Raw genomic sequence first — 18,697 nt, 5'->3', positions numbered from 1 at the left:
CTTTCTGCCTCGCTCTTTTTTTTAATGCCATCTCTGCTACCTGCTTCCCCCTATCCACCCAAACCAATCCTTCAGGGTTCACATAATATCTTCTTTGGTCAATCCACCATTTCTAAAAATCCTTTAATTACTAATACATATTTTCTGCTTTTGGCCTTTATCATGTTACCAATTATTTTCAATCATACTTCTATTTGTGTCTCATCTCCAAGATGCACTATAAGCTTACTAAGAGTTTCTGTTTCCATGAGCCTTGCACAGCACATATATAACTTGCTCAATATTTTGTCTGATTGCAATTAACATGTCAATTATTATATGTAAATTTGAGCTTTTAAAGTAATAGAAGATATTTAGAAACAGTTCTAATACGGATTTTTAATCTTCCTCTGAAATCTTAACTATGTCATTAGTTTATCTTACGCAGGAGAAAATTTTCCAAGTACCTGTAAGTTATTCCTAGTACCAGTCTGAATAATTCCAAAATAATTGACGAAGATTGACAAGATTTATAATCAATGCTTGTGTATATAATACAGAAATAACAAATTAATATATTAATAAAGACTAATAAATTAATATTAATAAGTTGAAAAAAATCATACTGGCCAATGCATGCATTATGATTATGCTTATCAATTATAATTTTGGTAAAAATCATTGTCTATTTTATGGAGTACAGATAATTTAATGCACTTTAAAAATCTTATTTGCTCCTGTTTTGTTCTGTTATGTTTCACAATAGGCTTGTACAACTCACCCTACAGCACTCAGTCACATCCTGCTGCAAAGACCCAGACCTACAGACCCCTCTCCAAAAGCCACTCGGACAATGGCACCGATGTCTTCAAGGACGCCTCCTCCCCTGCCCCTCCCCCACATGTTCCTCCTCCAGTCCCACCACTTCGACCAAGAGATCGGTCTTCAACAGAAAAGTAAGGCATGCCCCCACCACCCAATGGCCTATATTTAGCTTAGTATAAAAAATAAGGCCACTTGGCATTCAATAGAAGAACTGGTGCTTCCCTTATCGAGATAGTAGATGAATAGTCATATTAGTCTTATATGTGCAATCTTAGTCAATACATGTACCACACTGACCTCTACTGAGATTGTAGTAAACCCTTTCACAAGCTGGGTTCATAATATTACAGTAACCTAAGTTAGACCTGACGTAACCTGGGAACAGTCTCTACTTTTTGATCAATAAATGCATATAAAAAGACAAGAAAATAGAAATAATTGACATGTACTCCCTTTGGCATAGCCGGTCAGAGACTATGCAGTTACTTTTCAGTTTCCTCAGATTTGAAATGTTAGGTCTATGAATAATTTAAAATTTCCTCTGATACACAAAAATCCTTTTGACAGCAGGAAGGTTATTCATAAATCATAAATAAGACATTAGTTAATAAGTGTCTAACTGTGACTCATTTCCACCAGCTTTTTGATATGACACTAATTTCCATTTTCCCACTGAAATATTTTTATAGAAACTATTCTCATAAAAATAAAAACGTATAAACACACTTTTATTGTACCATTTAAAAATTAGTATTATGACTAATAATCCTATTTATGTCACCTCTACTGAGAGTTTGCTATAAGCCAAGCATTAGTCAAAGCACTTTTCCTGTATTGTATCATTTAATTCTGAGAATAGCCCAATGAGATATGTTTTATTTAAAAGCCATTTTAGAGGGAAAGAAACTGTGATTTAGAAAATTAAAGTAACTTGCTCAGCTCATACAGTTAGTATGTCCAAGCCAGGATTCAAACTTAGCTCTGACTAAAGTTGTAGCGCATGCTACATTGGCAATTAATAAATAAGGACATAAGAATTACTCAGTATTAATACTGGTTATTAAGCATCCATCTATCATACCTATCTCAAAAATATTATATTCAACACCTCATTGTGCCATTAAGAGTAACTGACGATTACATAGGGTATAAGATACTATGAAAAGAGACACAGCATGTGTGAGGAGAGTCTCATTTTATACCAATTTCATGATGAATTATATGTTTAGAAGTGGCTTTCTTTAAATCATTTAAATTTGAGGATTAATTGTCTAGTATCTGGTATCTCTGCCATAAAAAAACAGAACCAAAACTTTCTCAGATTTAAATGTGTTATTTACCCTAGGTGTTTAGTAAAAGTAAATCTCATCAAGAAATATGCTAATGTCTTAAACATTTCTAGATGGCTTCCATATACATTGTCTTATGTCATGCTCAAAACACCCATGCTAAATATTACTCATCAATTTACTAGAAAGCCAGCACTTGCCTCTAATTCTCCTGTCTCTTAGAGCACTTATATTTCAACATGCCATGAAGTTGGAATTCCATCCCATTCCATGGGTGAGAATTGCCCCCATCTATAGTCAGAAAATCCTTTGTCCTCAAAAGGTATCTTCCCCTGGGAAGCCTTCTTTAGCCCCAGCTACCTAAAAAGCTTTATTTTCCAAGCCCGTCTTTGACTGCCTCTCGAAGGATAGTAGTTCAGAGGAAAAAGCTGATTCCAAGGTCTCCTATGTGACGGAACAGATACCTGACTCTGGTTTATCAAGGTTAACACTAAAGGAGGCTCTCTCATCCCCACAGCTTGCTCCTATGGATGATAACCCAAGTGATACTTTTGTACTTTTCACAAACTGTGATGCCATTTACAAGATAAACAAGAACAAACATGGCGTGTGCGTTACTCCTGTCACTTTAAATCAAGGATGCCTGGTCACAGCGTGGTGGGATAAACTCATATAACTTAATGGAGCATAACCACCACTTATTCGAAACACAAACATACACAGCCGCCATTGTGTATGACCCAAGGGTTTACTAGCAGATCACTGGCCGTATATGTGCAAACCCCTTGTGTGAGTTTTTGAGCCTGCAGGAGGGTAATCATTGTATAAAAATAAAAACTAAATAAAAAATAGAGGAAAACAGAATATAAAAGAAATGGCTTTCTTTAAATCATTTATGTAAAACAAAATATAAATGTGGCATTTTGAGCAGATTAACTTTATATCCTGAAAGACTTTTCAAAAAAATCTATACCAAAATTAACTTTGAAAACAGTGAGTGGTTATCTACAACTGTTTTAAGCATAGAGAAGTATTTTCATGTGCAATTTGTTTATTATTTCTAGGCATGACTGGGATCCTCCAGACCGAAAAGTGGACACAAGAAAATTTCGTTCTGAGCCCAGGAGTATTTTTGAATATGAACCTGGGAAGTCTTCGATTCTGCAGCATGAAAGACCAGTAAGCACTTGTCATTAAAACAGGATGCCAGTTTTCTAGGCTTCCTGGGTTCCCAAATGAAGCTGAATTTCATATCATTTAGCAATTTTTGTCCCAAAGGTAATAATTTGGCATTATTTAGAAATCATGTGTATTTTGTATCATGATTTGTGCATCTCGTCTCAGAATTGAAGATGCACTCTTTAATACTGGGGTGCCAAAAAAATGTATACACCTGACTTGTATTCATCTTTTGTTATCGGTGTCTATTGAGTATTACAATTTTAATACAGTTTTTTCCTTCCTTAAAATGTGTATACTTTTTTTTGGCACCCTTTATATATTATCCCTACTGACCAAATCTAGGACTTACATGATATAGCTGTGCCTAATCATAGTGCTGTTTAATTTAAAAAAAAAAAAAAACTCTCATAAATGTAACACTTAATTGCTAATCTTCATTGCTAGTGAGAAAAATCATTCATTACAACTGGACCCAGGCAGTTCCATTCGTTGCCTTGTATACAGGTTTCTTAATATTTCTTTGGTTTAAAGGGGAAATTTTCCAAATGCTTTTTTGAAAAATAACAAGCTGTTTTAATTGATTCTTATTAAATCTCTCTCAGGTTACCAAGCCTCAAGCTTCCTGACTGTCAATCTAATGGATCAAGATTATGTTTAACTTTGTAGTATTTTTTCCAATTATTTACTTTAATTATATGAAAACAAAAAGATATATAAACTGGAAAATAACCATTTGCTTCCCCAAAGTGCAGTTTAACAAAGGGGTTCTTCCTTGGCCTTCCTTGTTTTTATGTCCCCAGTCCTGCTTTCTGAGTCCTTTGCTTTCCCTCCTTGATCAGTGCCCTCAGGATCTCTTTAAAACTATAATTCCTCTGCATCTTTATACAAATCTGCTTCTAGAGAAACAACTGAGGTCATTTGCAATTTACTCTCGGACATGTCTTAAAATAATTTTAGGTGTCAGTGAACAGGAAAGAGTTTTCTTTGTTAAATTCTTTAAGTATCCAAGAAACCACATTATCATATATAATGCAAGGTCAGACCTGGAATTTGATTGGAAACCCTTGCCTCACCACACCCAGTATGATTGTCCTTGATTTAGTTTTGGAAACCCTATATTTATGGTTATGTTCTTGAGAAACATGTTCAGAAACCTTATAATCACATAATTCATACATGGTATTTATCTAAGCCTTCTTTACCTTCCTTCAAATAACTCATATCTTTTAGAGTAACAGAACTTTAACGGAAAAACTGAAAGAAAAAAGGAACATCACTGATTTGCAGGTTCCATTGCAAACGTATAACCCTTTTACCAGGTTCTATGATCGAATATCATGATACTCTGTAATTTCTAGGATGAAAATTGAGTGAACCATGACATCACTATTGCATAAAATTGAAAATAGCAAAATAGTTTTGCAAAATAATGAGTCTCAGATTTAAATGTAAATAAAAACTTCAATGATCATTCTAACAATGTATGATGCTCTTAGGATGATGACTGTGGGAATTGTATTGGAATGCTTTGGTAGCTGTGGTGCCAGGAAACAGGATTGATTTTTAGAAGCTTTCCTATCAGAATATTTCTATTATTTACTCACTCAGCAAAATGTACTGTGCACCCACTATGTGCCAGACATTGTACTAGGTGCTAGGGGCACAATAGTGAACGAGACACAGTTTCTACCTCGAGGAACTTCGAGTCCATCATTTAATGGATGTGCAGAGCTAGAGCTGCATTTGTGTGACGCAGACCACCGCCTATATTGTTGAAGTGGTGGCACACCTGAAGATTCCTTTTGCCCTCTCAAGAGCTCGTTCACGGGCCCTGTCATTGTGACTGAAATTCCCACATTATTCATGTCTTCGGGTTAAAGTTTTGAAGGCTCCTAGTTTAAAAACAGCAATAATAATAATAATAATAATAATAATAATAGCAATAACAGTAGTTGTAAATCTTTATTGAGCATTTACTATGTGCCAGGCCCTGTAACTAGTAATTTATGCCTCATCTCATGGAATGATCCCAAGAACCCTATGAAGTAGATATATGGAATTCCCATTTTGCAGATGAAGAGACTGATGCACACATTCAGTAACTTTGCCCAGGGTCACATAGCTGGTGGGTGTTGGAGCTAAGCCTGGAGACGAGGAGACTCACGCCAAGTGCACTTAATCCCACTATGCGGCGGCATCACCAGGATTAGCTGAGTAGGAAGCACATGTAGCTAGTAGTCGTTTTCACCTTAGTTTATTTGATTATTTATTTTGCAGTATAAATTATTTATTTGCTAATTTGTAATAAATTAGTGTACTTGATTTAATTAACCAGGAACCTGGGCCCTGAGTAGTTAAGACAGATGAGTAAGACCAGTATGCTTAACTAGTTCTAAGAATAGAAAAATCTGGAGTATGGGTATTGCTGGAGATTCGGGTATGGATGAGTACAGGAAAAGAGCAGTGGGGGAACCTACATACTCAGAAGGAAATGAGAATGGGTATCGTATGAAGAAATGGCAAGAACCAAACACTTTTATCCCTTCTAAACAATTTTGCTGAGGGCCAGTCTTATACAAAATGATTTGAGCTAGTCCTCTGTATCATTTTGGCCAGGCTTTTTATTATAGAACTAGGCAGTTGGCTTTTTATTATAGGACTAGGCAATTACCTTTTTGTTGGTGGTGGTGGTGTTTGCCCTCTGGTGGGTTTTTTCTGTTTTGTTTTGGTTTTTTTTTTGGAGAGGCAATCGGAATGAATTCAGGGTTAAGTGCACAGTCATGTTGCAGAGACTGGCTGTACATTGACACAGTTTACATAAGATTCTGGAGTGTCTTGAAAACACAAGCTATAGAGGACAAATGGCAGGTTTGCTAAATGAGAGTGATGTAGGAGCAAATGGGCAACACCTAAGGACTTCAGGGTGGTCTAAATGCACTCTCGCATCATTTTACTCCAAGATGGTTTGTGAGCATTCCTTTGCTCTCTCCATGTTTCAGTTTTGTAAATTATACACAATACCTAGGTCGTTTTCTGTCGCTCTTTTCAATTCTTAGATGACTCCATCCTCTGACCAGTTTTCCCAAATGCCATCTTGGATTCCCCTCCTCCCCACTGATCTCAAAGTCCTCCCCCCAGGAGAACTGCCACTGCCTCTCCTCTCCTCTGCTCCACAGTTGTCCATGGCCTGTATTACAATGACAGCCACCTATCTGATCACTGTCCTAATTCTCCAGTCTTTATGAAATCTTTATAAAATCTCTTGCTCAAAATTTACTTCTGGCTCTCAAGCATCCTTAGAGCAAAATTAAAATTCCTTCATATACTTTACGAAAAACCTTGTGCTTTGGCTCCTGCCAACCTTTCCTGCCTCACTCACTATGTTCCAGTTGTACAGAGAGCTTTCCATTCCTTCCTTATTAGAGCTTTGCACGGGCTGTTCCCTCCGCCAGGAAAGCTCTGTTCACCACCTCTCCCTTCACCTGGAAAAGCCTCATCTCACTTCCCTCGGCACCATCTCGGATTCCTCAACAAGAGTAGAGCTCCCCCTGCTGTCCGCTCTCCCGCAGCACGCTGCATTTCCCCCTCACCACACTGAATTGTAATGGCCTGTTTACTTGTGTCCCTCACTAGACTTTAAGCTCCTTGAAGGCAGGGACCATGTCTAGTGCACCAGTTGTATCCCCAGCACCTAGCACAATGCCTGGCACATGGTAGGTGTTCAGTGAATACTCATTGAATGAATAAGCGAATGAATGAATATAGGTTTGACCCTTGAAGTGAGTGGGTAGAATCGGTAAGACTGAATTCCTGTTCTGTTGCTAATCTACAAAGTCTATACATTTCTAGTGCCAAAAAGTACAGTGGGTCTCCATCAAAGTACACACGAGGGATTCGACACACTGCTATTAGTAACTGTGGTTCACTAACTGAATAAAAATCCTTCCCCAGACTCTGTCCAAAAGCATCTACTTTCTCCTTACAAATCAGTGGAATATGTGTTTATGTTCTTTAACATGAAAGTAAAAGTGAATGCAATTTTTAAAAGTGCATAGATATTCATTTGACTATAAGTTTGCAAATTTTGATTAAATTGGCTTAGTGTTTGATCTAGAAAAGTAATTTGCGATCACCACGAATTTCTCTTTAACTGACTTGAACCACAATTTATTCCATGAAACAATCATACAAGTTCTTGAAACTTTATATCCCATATGGATTGAATATGTTTGTAGGTAAGCCACATTAAAAGAAAATAAATTTAAATAAAATATTTATTTAGGACCTCTCTATACTTGAATCAATAGAAAATGAAATGAAGATGGTACCTTTCTCTATTATAACTAATGCAGCACATAATGATAAAAGCAGAAAGAAACAATCATTGAAAACACAGGGCAGAATTGAAATTCAATTTAAACGCTCAGTGAACTTAAGCTTCTTTATTAATGAAGACTGTCACTCAAAGTTTAGGCTATAAAAATTTTGAGAGTTTCATATGACGGTTTGAACCATAAAGAATTACCCCCAACTAATAATGTGCATAGCATTTATTGTGGAACCTCAACAAATATAAAACATGGGAGCCAATGCCGTTGAAGCTTACCAGTTAATGAGCAAACATTTTTAAAGAATCAGATCATATTGACACTTCTTTTTGTTTGGAACAACATACAGAAATTATATGCCTGTGATGAGAACACGGAGAACAGTAGACTTTTTATAACCTGAAAAGCAACTAGATGTCCTAAAACTGTAGAAAACATAAAAACTTTAAAAATTGTTACCCATTGGTTACGTTTAAAGAAAACTCGTGTGATTTGTAGTTTTAGATTTTCTTAAGCACTTTCTCCTACACTGAAGACGCACTAGTTTTCAGCACAGGTTTGCTGAGTTTTTCAAAATGAGGAGACTAAAAAAGATTAAAAGATGTGCAACAGCATCTCTGCTCTTTTGCTGTCTTTTGGGAACAAATAGAGGAAAGCATAATCATACTTCCTAAATGGGTTCCTGAGTGTTAACATTTGTGTCATACAACTCAAAGGAACTATCAAGTTACCCGTGTTTATGTCTGTTAGCTGACCATCTGTATGTGTCATCACTGATTGTTGTAAGGCCTCTGTGTACCTTAGCAGTGGATCTAGGTTGCTGTATAATACACTTATTTGTTGCATGACTAAAGGGATTTGACAGGTCAGCCATAGCAAAGAGGAAATTCTAGTTCTGCCACTTAACAGTTCCTTTACCATAAAGTCTCTGCACAAGCGTGTACCTTTCATTATGTTCCAATGTTGTAGATAATTACCCATTGTCATTGTTTTGGTGTTTTCTCTGCTATTTTCAACGGGCATGGATTCTAGATAGCTGCCCATTGTGACTATAAATTGAACTTTTATTCTATTTTAACGTACAAAATCATAATGCATGGAAAATTGCTAAGGTATGGTGCAGGATGATAGATATTCTGCTCCCTTTTCCATATTCTGTAATAGAAATATATTTCTATAAATCAGGATTTACTGTATCTGTTACTTGTTTTCTTGAGGTGAAAGTCAAAGTGAAGTTGTAACCACTGGCAAATATATTAGGTTGGTGCAAAAGTAATTGCACTTTAAAACGTTCAAAATAATTGCAAAAACCGCAATTACTTTTGCATCGACCTGGTACTTATTTGCTTAGTAAATTTGCTGCCCTCTGCTGTTCAAAATGTTTCTTAAACAAATTTCTGTCTCCCTTTAACAAAACAAAATAACGTGTTTGAAAGCAAAGATCATAAAATCAATAATTAATAATATTTTTAAGTACATAACATTAAAAACAATAAGATTTTTAAAAGCCAAAGATTCGTTTTCCTGTGGAAGAAGTGATAGGTCTCTATAGGCAGAACAAAATTTAACTGAAAAATTCTAATATCAAGTACCCTAAAAATCAGTGCCAGCTGAACTATTCCATGATTGTTACATGCTACAGATATCATTTAAGTGATAATTGGAGAAAAACAAGAGTTTAGTAATACCATAATCTCAATTAGCATTTTTGCACTCTTGAATCAAATGTAAATTGAATCAAGTTTTTAAACTAAAAACAAAATGGTAAAATTACCTGAATATTTTCTTTCTGTTACTTCTGAAATGTAAACCAAATATAATATTGGCATAAATGAGAGAAAATAGCTCAAGATTCCTGCAACTTTCCCATATTAATTATAGTATGTTCTCCATAACACTCGAACAGTGTAAAGCAAAATAACACTTTAAAAGAAAGAAAAGAAAAAATTATCTCAATACCAGAATACCATCATGGTCTTTTGTAAATGTTTTCTTACTGAGCTCGTCCCGACACAGTATTTGTGATACCATTGGAACTATTACACAAGCATGCAGTCATATTCTGCTTTTATCATTTATTGTCCCATCATAAACATTTTCCAGGGTTACTACACAGTTTATCATGATCACCACATGTGTCGGATAACTTAGATTCTTTCACTATTTTGTTATGACGTCTCAACTTTTCTATCATTATTATGTCATATTATAAAATATTGAAATAAAAAGCACCTCTAAAACTACTTTGGATATAATTGATTATTAAATACAGGCTGTATGTTTATTAACAAAGTTATTGGAAATGTAAAAAGTCATTTAAACACTTGGACAAGCTAATGTCCAAATAATGGCTTTTGTCTGAATATGAACTATCTCGAGGTACCCAATAGTACAAAAGCTTATGTCCTCTCCTGGCCAGGGGGAAAGGCTTTTAGGAAAATGGAGGGCTTTTGTTCCTGACTGAAATACTACTGTCCAATGTTTAATTGCACCATGTTTAATTAGGGTCATATAATACTTACTGGAAAGTAATAACCCATATGTCGTACTTTAAGCATTCATTTTTAATAGAAAATCAACAGCCCGAATCAATCTGGTTGGGCATGTATTATTTGAAAGCACTCAGGATATCGCTGGGCAAAGTGAATGCTCCGTGTTTGTTTTTTCTATTACTAAAGTAATGGTATGTATTTTCTCAAATTGTTTATAATAACACTCCTAGTTGTCCTATCTTAACTACAATATTCAGAAACCACTGGAGGGGAACAAGTGAATTATAAAAATTGGCTTTTCCTCTAAATTAGAGTGTCAACCAAAATAGGGTGGGATTTTCTCCCTCACCCTCTCTTCAACCCTTAGCCACTCACAATACCTCAAAAAAGCTAACCCCACCCAAATCTATTTCTCTAGCTCAAGGTAGACAGGTAGAAGGTGACATTTGGGGCATCTTATGAGATGAGATCTTTCTTCACTTTCTGAGTGGCGCCTTCTCCTCACATCTTTTCAGTGGTCCAGACCATCCCTAAATTATCTGGGTCCCCAAGGGATATTTAACTTTTCCGAAATGTTTCCTCCTGCCTTGCCTAAGGCAGGGCACAAAGCACTGCTAGCTGGTGTCCTGGGTTCCCTCAAGAACCTCTATCTAATGAATCAGTTTTTCCTTTACCCCTTTTTCTTACAGCCCCCTCTCCCAACAACTCTGACACCTGTTCCAAGGGAACCTGGCCGGAAGCCTATTTCTATTTCACCATATGGAGAAGTCACTGGTACCCCCTCCCCTCCACCCAGGAGTGGCATCCCCACACCAAGCCCAAGCACCCCGGCTCTCTCTCCCATCTGGGTGAGCTCCTTCCTTCTTTCACTTATCCGATGCCTGTTGGGAAGTTCAGGTGTAGCCTTTGTCCTTCAGAGGCTAAGAAACAAGCAGAGGCTGGCTACTCACCAACTCCCCCCACCTTGCTGCCCTTTTTCTTTCTCACTTAGATCCCAGGTTCTTCATGCCAGTTGAACCCTAATAGCCTCCTAGCACCTTTCACTCCTCCTCTCACCTTGTATCTCTTCCCACCTTTCTCCTCCTGCTCCCCCGGGCTCTCCATATGGGTGCACCAGAGCAAACTGTCTGCAGACTGCAGACTTACATGCTGGACCAGTGAGGGCATGGGCGATGGAGTGACTCACCGAGAAGAGCTACTTGGTGACAGAAGTTGAGCCTGTTTTAATACTCTGTGCTGTCAGTGCTCATTCTCACGGTCACAGACAGTTTTTCATGGTTTATGCATCAAGCTAAGATGAAAAGCAGAAATGGTAGACAGAGGAAGTAACTACCGTGTTTTCCCGAAAATAAGGCCTAGCCAGACAATCAGTTCTAATGTGTCTTTTGGAGCAAAAATCAGTATAAGACCTGATCTTATATAATATAATATAATGTAAGACCGGGTCTTATATTAATTTTTGCTCCAAAAGACACATTAGAACTGATTGTCTGACTAGGTCTTATTTTCGGGGAAACACGGCAGGGGCCTAAGTTTTGCCATCAAAGCTCACCTTCATATCCTAATTTTACTCATGTTACTTTACTTCCTTTGTTCTCTCTGGCTGAGATTTGTTGGATGAGAGTGGATGCATGTTTGCGTGTGAATGCGCGCGTGTTGTTTTTCATACTACACAGCGTTTCCCTCACTTAGCTCAGTGTGCCTTTTCCTTCCCTTTTCCTTCACATCTGCTCCAGACTGATCGCATACATCCAGATGACATAGATTTAGAAAATGAGCCCTGGTATAAATTCTTTTCAGAACTGGAATTTGGACGCCCGGTAAGTGAGGCTAGAATATTAATATAAGAAAATTCGGAGAATGTTGTTTGATTTATAAAACATATCATTATCAGAAGAGATAGGTGTCATTGAGAGAACAAAGCTCAATGTGTACTCTATACACAATTTTGGTACAGCTCAGCCCACAGTCACTTCTGTACCAAATGTTTAAACGTGCTTCGACACTTCCTATATATAGTTTTTCTTTACTACCAAATTATGCATTAGGATTACTCTCTATCTAAGCAAATTCAAAATGTTGAGATAGTTTCTGTCCTAGAATAGTCAGACATTATTACAGATTTATAGAAAATTTCTGTTTGTTTACAACTCATTTTGGTCTACTTCAATCAGAAGAGCACTGTAACATTTATAATAATAGTTATTATTATTATAGCTCCTAATTGCTGAAGAATCACCAAGCACCTGGAGAGTGCTGGGTTCTGTACTCATTTTCTCAGTGAGTTCACACAGTGCCTCTCCAATAAGAAGAAATCAGAGACCAGAGAGGTTAATTAATAGTAAGTGGCAGAGTCAGATGCTAAGCCCAGGCCTATCAAACCAACAAACAAACAAAACCCCTGGGCAATCCCTACTATAACATATTGCCAGAATATTTCCACAATAAAGTATCTCGCTAACTCTTAGGGATATAAGGAAAGGGAAAAATAAGGAAACCCTGTGGACCTTGATTTCTAGTTTTGCTACTGAAAACCACAATACCTCTAGTCCCCAAACCCCCACCAAAGATGGACCTTATGAGAATGCCTTAGTCTGTTTGGCATAAAGAGTCAACCCAGGCCTCAAATAACAGTTTCCTTTATGAACTCGAGTTTTACTGGGGAACTCTATCTACTAACAGCAGTGCATTTGAGGAGTGTCAGTTACATATTTTTTATACTCTTACTGGTGTTTCTGAATTTTAAACTCTTAAAGAACATACTGACTACACCACACAGCATTTTATTAGAGATCAGAGAGTACAATTTTCTTTTTGCCATGTCATAGACTGATTTATATGCTCATATGCTAAACCACATATTGTATCCTGGGTAGTTATAGCCCTCCCTTTTGTCCATTAAAATACAAAGGAGACGTGGTTAGATTCATTATCTTATTGAATTGGACCAAAAGTGACTGTAAATAAATATAAACCAAAGAATTTTTCCTAGAATTTCTATACCTAACAGGAGGAATGCTTTCTCTCAGTTTTTTCTAATTTGTATTCAAGTAGTCAAATAAACGTATTTTATTTCAGAGAAAACAAATTATTTAACTTTATTTTATATGTATTGTTGTTGATGATTAGACAGCTTATAGGTACTGTACCAATTTCTGTTCTGAGCCTAAATTACCAACATTTTTCTATAATCATTTTCAACCACACATGGAAACTCACCAGCATGCTATCCACTTGCTCTTTTAATGTTTCTTTAATATACCTTGCGTTCCTCTGTGGCTAGAGACTAGGAGTGCTAATTTGATTTGATGAAATGAGTGTATAAATATACTAATCAAATCACTAGTAATTTTGCCCAGTGCTTGAGAATATTTACCAACATAGCACTCTTCCTCTTAGGCTGCCCCCGTTTTGCTCCATTCATGTCACTCTTTATGTGTATCTGATGCTGTCAGCACTCAATTTCTAACTGTTGTCACCTTTTCCACATGTTCATTCCTTGCTGCCATTGATTCTCCTCCATTCCATCTCTACACTTCTGCTTATGTGGTGCATCTACACCCAGCCTCCTAAAAAGGCTCTGGACTATGTTCAAGATCATTCTTCTGGTGTTTCCAATGAGGTAAAAACAAATTATTCTTTTTCAGATTTCTCTCTTAGGAGCTATTACATTGATTCTGAACATCTGTGTTTTACAAGTCATTATAGTGGCTAAGCTATTTTTTAAAAATCTACCTCTGTATCATTGTGTTGTACTCAGTTTCATTCCTTAGACATTAATTATACCTAAAGCACTGGCTCTTTCTGAAACACAGAAGAAGAATCATTCTATATCTTTGAGTTGAATTCTTTAGTGCAGTCCTGGTATCCAGGAGTGTGATCATCAAAAAATCAAAAGTAATAGTCTTAGTGCATATATTAACCACCTGTTTTGATTAGAATAAAATGCTGCCAGAAGGCTTCTCTGAGCCATTTTATCATCATGCTTGGAGGTGCAGAATGACATTTTAAATTCTTAGATAATCGAAAGTTTATGCCCAATGTATTCCTAAAATTTATTTTAATTTTTTATATTCTAAATATAATTTGTGGATTTTAGCGTCAGATAAAATAAAGAATATGGCCAACAAATAATTGGCACACATGTCACAAATTCCCAGTTCTACACCTTTGACAGACATTACTAATCTGTCTCAATGCTGTAATCCAAGCAGCTACTATATTAGATTATCACTGGCATATGTGATGAAATGCATTTGCCACCTCTGCTTAGGAATGTTCTTGACAATCTGCTGGGTTAAAAAATTTACACCAGGCAATGTAAAATTTTATATGAGTTAATCAAAGAGAGTTTGAAAAAGGCAGAAATAGTCCAGTATCAAAAGCTTGTTATCCCACTCTTTGCAAAGAAAAATAAAATGTTTTGGAAAGTATTTTTAGCACTCATTAGGATACATAAGCAAAAGTGACAGTTTTGCTAAATATCAGTTATATAAAAGTCTCCCTGTGGGAATTCTTAGAAACAGTTAGGATGGGAGCAGAGTAAATTGCTTTTTGCACAGTAGTTACTCTGTGGTCCTAAGGAATAAAAAAAAAGACACTTAATATCTTATTTTTATTGAAAAGTTTTAACTCAGTTAAATATGTGCCACCAGAAAATAAAACAAGTAGGATAACTATGCTGCAGGAAGTACTATTGACACATGGTGGTGAAAACTGAAATTGCAGGCATAGTCTCAGGAGGCAATACCCAACTTTCTAGAGATTCAACTTGCTATTCTAAATTATTTCCCCTGAGGTATGCATCGGAGTGTATGTTAAACAGAGAAGTGATCAAAATATTTATATATTAATTAAAAGTAAAATTGACTAATCAGGAATATTCTGGGTTATTGAATTCAGTCATTTCCAAAGGTTTCTTTTTTACAGACAGGCATGTAATCTGAAGAAAATCAAATACAGCAAACAATTATATTCTTAGAATTCTTATGTTTCCTTCACATCTGAAGAAAGGGTATAATTTCAACATTAAAACAACCCAAGACTTTGCTTTGGAATTCAATTTGGTCGGATATTTCTCTCAGATATTTTGGTCAATATTTTTAGGATGTTTTTTAAGGTACTTGGTTCATTGAGAACTGGAATAGAATTTAGAGATCACCATGTCCAATGCCATAGTTTTTCAGCCGAGAAAAGTAGAGCCCAACAACTTTAGGAAGTAATGTCCAAAATCACAGGGTAAGTTGGTGGCAAATTAAAAATAAATGTTGCTCTCTTAACCTTCACTTCAGGGTTATTTACTTTATACCACATTTCTTAGCATTTCCAAGAGACATAATTAGAGCTCAAATCTTTTAGAAACAAATTATTTACTTAATACTATTCTTTATTAACAACTTATGTCTGTGAAATAAGTTCCACTATTTAACATTACACAATAATTCTTAAGCTAAAAATAGTAGAAACTTAATTGTATGCATTCTATATTGTTATAGTAGTGGCAATAAAAATCACATAAAAAAGCACTTTGTTGATGGTTTAACTGATTTTCCATTATCTCTGGGATTTAGAGGGGGTGTTGTATGATTCTCATAGCATATTAATTTTTTAATTTCACATCATTGTTTGTAAAAATATTCTGATAAGGTACTGGACTCTGTCTTTAATAACCTTATGTAAAATATTTCTGGTAAAAATTGTAATTGATTAGACATTACCTTACCCTAATATTTATCAAGTGCGTATTCTATGCCAAGAACAACGTATTTTCTAATCCATAAATACAACTGAGAAACTGGTATTAATGAAGAACAATTAAGGACTTGTAAGCAAAGTTAATCATATGCTCACTTAACAGAAAGAATGATTCAGAATCTATACTTTATTAAAATGACCTTCGTTTGGTGTGTAATGAATACTCGGTAGATCATAATAGGTAAGATAGGTTACCTCTTTTCTGGAGACAATTTCCATTTCAGGATGAGTTCCATTCATACAATTATAAAAGCTTTTCTCTTAGTTATCTTTCTAGACTTTTTACTGTTTCTTTATAATTTAATACTGAATCTTTTCCTTTGAGTATACCTAAAATCACAAAATCAGTTTCAGTTTATTTTGGGCTGCGGAAACCAACACTGGAAGAATTATTGTAGTTCTTAGTCTGAGTCGAAAACAATTTGTCATTGTAGAACCTTCACTTCCCACACTATTTTTAATTTATGTTACATTTTAATAGGCTTATCCAAGGATGGCAATTCAAAATTTCTGATCACGCTAGGGGTGTTCTAAGAGTGCTCTGAAATTGACACTTTGTGTTAACCAACTGTAGTTTGTGGTTGTGTGTCCCATCAAAGCAGTGATCCACACAGATGGCAACATTCTAAGGCTCTTCGGTGTTGCTTTTCTGCAAACATGTAGAATTAATATTTCTAAATCAGAATATAGTTATCTGGTTTTATTTATTTACTTGCTTGCCTTCCTTCTTATGTAGTATTTATTTTTCCGCCTTTCCAGTGTCCAATTCAGAGTTCAGCAAGTTAAAATAATCATGTAAACTTATCAGATAAGTGGGCCAAGCTTTTTTTTTTCTAATTTTATATTTCTTGAGCACTTAAGAACCTAAACATATTTTAGAAACTGAAAATATTAGAATATGCTTTTCTGTCTAAAATGGAAGAAATATCTTCTTGCAGAGAATGTTTTTGTTACTGGGCAAGATTCCATTCTCATTCAGTAAGATGGAATTAAATGAAAATATTAGTTAATAGAAGCAATTTTAGAGTTATGCATAAAGGGGCTTGTCAGACTGATCTGCATAAAGAATCTCAAAATTGTATTCTAATATTTTAATTAGTTAATTGGTGTTAATTTACAAATAGAAACTTAAGTTATAGAAATAGTTCTTAAAGTGTGATTTAATTTCCACTAAGTAGGTTTTTATCACTCTGGTAAAATGTTTCTGTGTCATAGGAACTTAAGATAAAATTCGTCAAATTTGCCTTTCTGGCAGACATTTTTAAACTTTTATATAGAACATTTTCAAACTAGAATTTCAGTTTTTCATCGGACCAGTTTATTTGTGATGGGTACTCAATCATCACATTAGCATACATTTTCCAATACATTCTAGACATCATACCACAACTACTTTCATCTTGCAATGTCACCTCAAACATTCTAGAGTTCAATACTGATCCTCTCTTGCATTTGTGTGTTTTAGCAACTATTCCAGTAGATGGTCATGGGAAGCGAAAAACTCTTATGTAACATTATCGCTTAATATCTATTTCATTGCACTGTTCAGAATAAGAGTATGAAAATGATGTGTACTATAAAAATCTGGAATTATTTATCAGTTTGTATTTTCTAATTTTCTTTGTTCCTACAACCACGGACAACTAAGAGTTGATTTTCTGATGAAAATGTTAAAAGTTGACTTAAAAAAAAGGCTCTGTGTTAGTTCATTAAATCATTTATTTTAAAGTAACCCCGAATTTAACTATTTGAAAGACATAAATCTGTACCTCATTTAAGTACCAGTAAGTCAGTTTAATTCCAAACAAATTCTGTGGTTTTTATTAAAATGTCATGTATGTTGACAGATGAAAGATGTCTCAAGTTCTGCTTAAATTTTAGGTTTAAAGATAACACTTGGCAACATGATAAAAACTTATAAAGAAGGTTTATGTTTTATAAGGATTGACTGATGACTACAAATTCTTTAAAAACATCAAACCATTCCTGTATATAAGAAATTTCTATTTACAGTCAATTTTCTCCATGAAGGAGTGGTTGTTGATTTTTCTTTTTTCGCCCAGGCAATGTTTGTGGTGTAGATAACCGGAGTAAAACAGAGAAATACAGTGCAGTACATCAGAAGAGAAAGTTGATAGGAAGAAAGTAGAAATTAGGTTGCATGATTTCTCTTTGGGGAGACATTTTTTATGATCATAATAAATGGTACTTTTAATCTCAATTTTTGCAATATTCTTTTTAGAATACTTGATTTTATGTTCACAGACGAATGAAATTTTGCTGTGGTAAAAATTTTCATGGTACTATTATTCTATCTTAACAGGCCTCCTTGTATCAATCCTCTATAGATAGAAGCCTGGAAAGACCTGGCAGGTAAGAATTGTACTATATTATGCAACCAGAATATTCAATACCAGTGGTTTCTTTTTCAATGAAAGATTAATGAGGATTATATATCATATGTTTTTATTTTAAGCACCATACTTCATGAAGTTATTTTATTTTGTTCCCGTATTATTTTATATGATCATATTCAAAAATTTATAAGAATCAAGTGAAGTAATTCTGGATTCCTTTACAGACAGAGAAATTCTTCCTTTTGCTATCTTCACTATACCCAGTCATTTTTTCTTTAAATGGGGGTTATAAGCATTTTATTTTCAATATTGTTAGATGACATATATAATAATATATTTGAAAAAATATTATAAATATTTTATAATAAATTATAAATTACAAAATTATAAAAATGTTCTAAATTATGTTCCACAATATTTGTTTGTTATACTCTGACCACACCAATCAGAAATACTGTTACTGTAAATAAATGAGGGCTTACTATATACTA

At 35.1% G+C, this 18,697-nt stretch overlaps 1 protein-coding gene across 50 annotated transcripts in view; it reads left to right on the top strand.

The window, feature by feature from the left end:
* SORBS2 (sorbin and SH3 domain containing 2) overlaps positions 1-18,697 on the top strand; it is a 313,531-nt gene that overhangs the window by 254,080 nt on the left and 40,754 nt on the right. For 30 of the 50 annotated variants that reach the window (XM_074329790.2, XM_019736081.3, XM_074329816.2 and 27 more), the window contains 6 exons: positions 746-935; positions 3,158-3,272; positions 10,785-10,943; positions 11,832-11,915; positions 13,661-13,717; positions 18,173-18,222. In XM_074329790.2, the coding sequence (XP_074185891.2) occupies positions 746-935; positions 3,158-3,272; positions 10,785-10,943; positions 11,832-11,915; positions 13,661-13,717; positions 18,173-18,222 (655 nt within the window). The remainder of the gene's footprint in view (positions 1-745; positions 936-3,157; positions 3,273-10,784; positions 10,944-11,831; positions 11,916-13,660; positions 13,718-18,172; positions 18,223-18,697) is intronic. The other 20 variants (XM_074329823.2, XM_074329822.2, XM_074329809.2 and 17 more) reach the window with 3 other exon arrangements.

Source organism: Rhinolophus sinicus, chromosome 16 (assembly GCF_057876585.1).
Source record: "Rhinolophus sinicus isolate RSI-liver-muscle chromosome 16, RSI-T2T, whole genome shotgun sequence".
NCBI classification, from domain to species: domain Eukaryota; kingdom Metazoa; phylum Chordata; class Mammalia; order Chiroptera; family Rhinolophidae; genus Rhinolophus; species Rhinolophus sinicus.
Note: the sequence above shows the minus strand (reverse complement) of the source record. Positions and strands in the feature narration are given on the sequence as shown.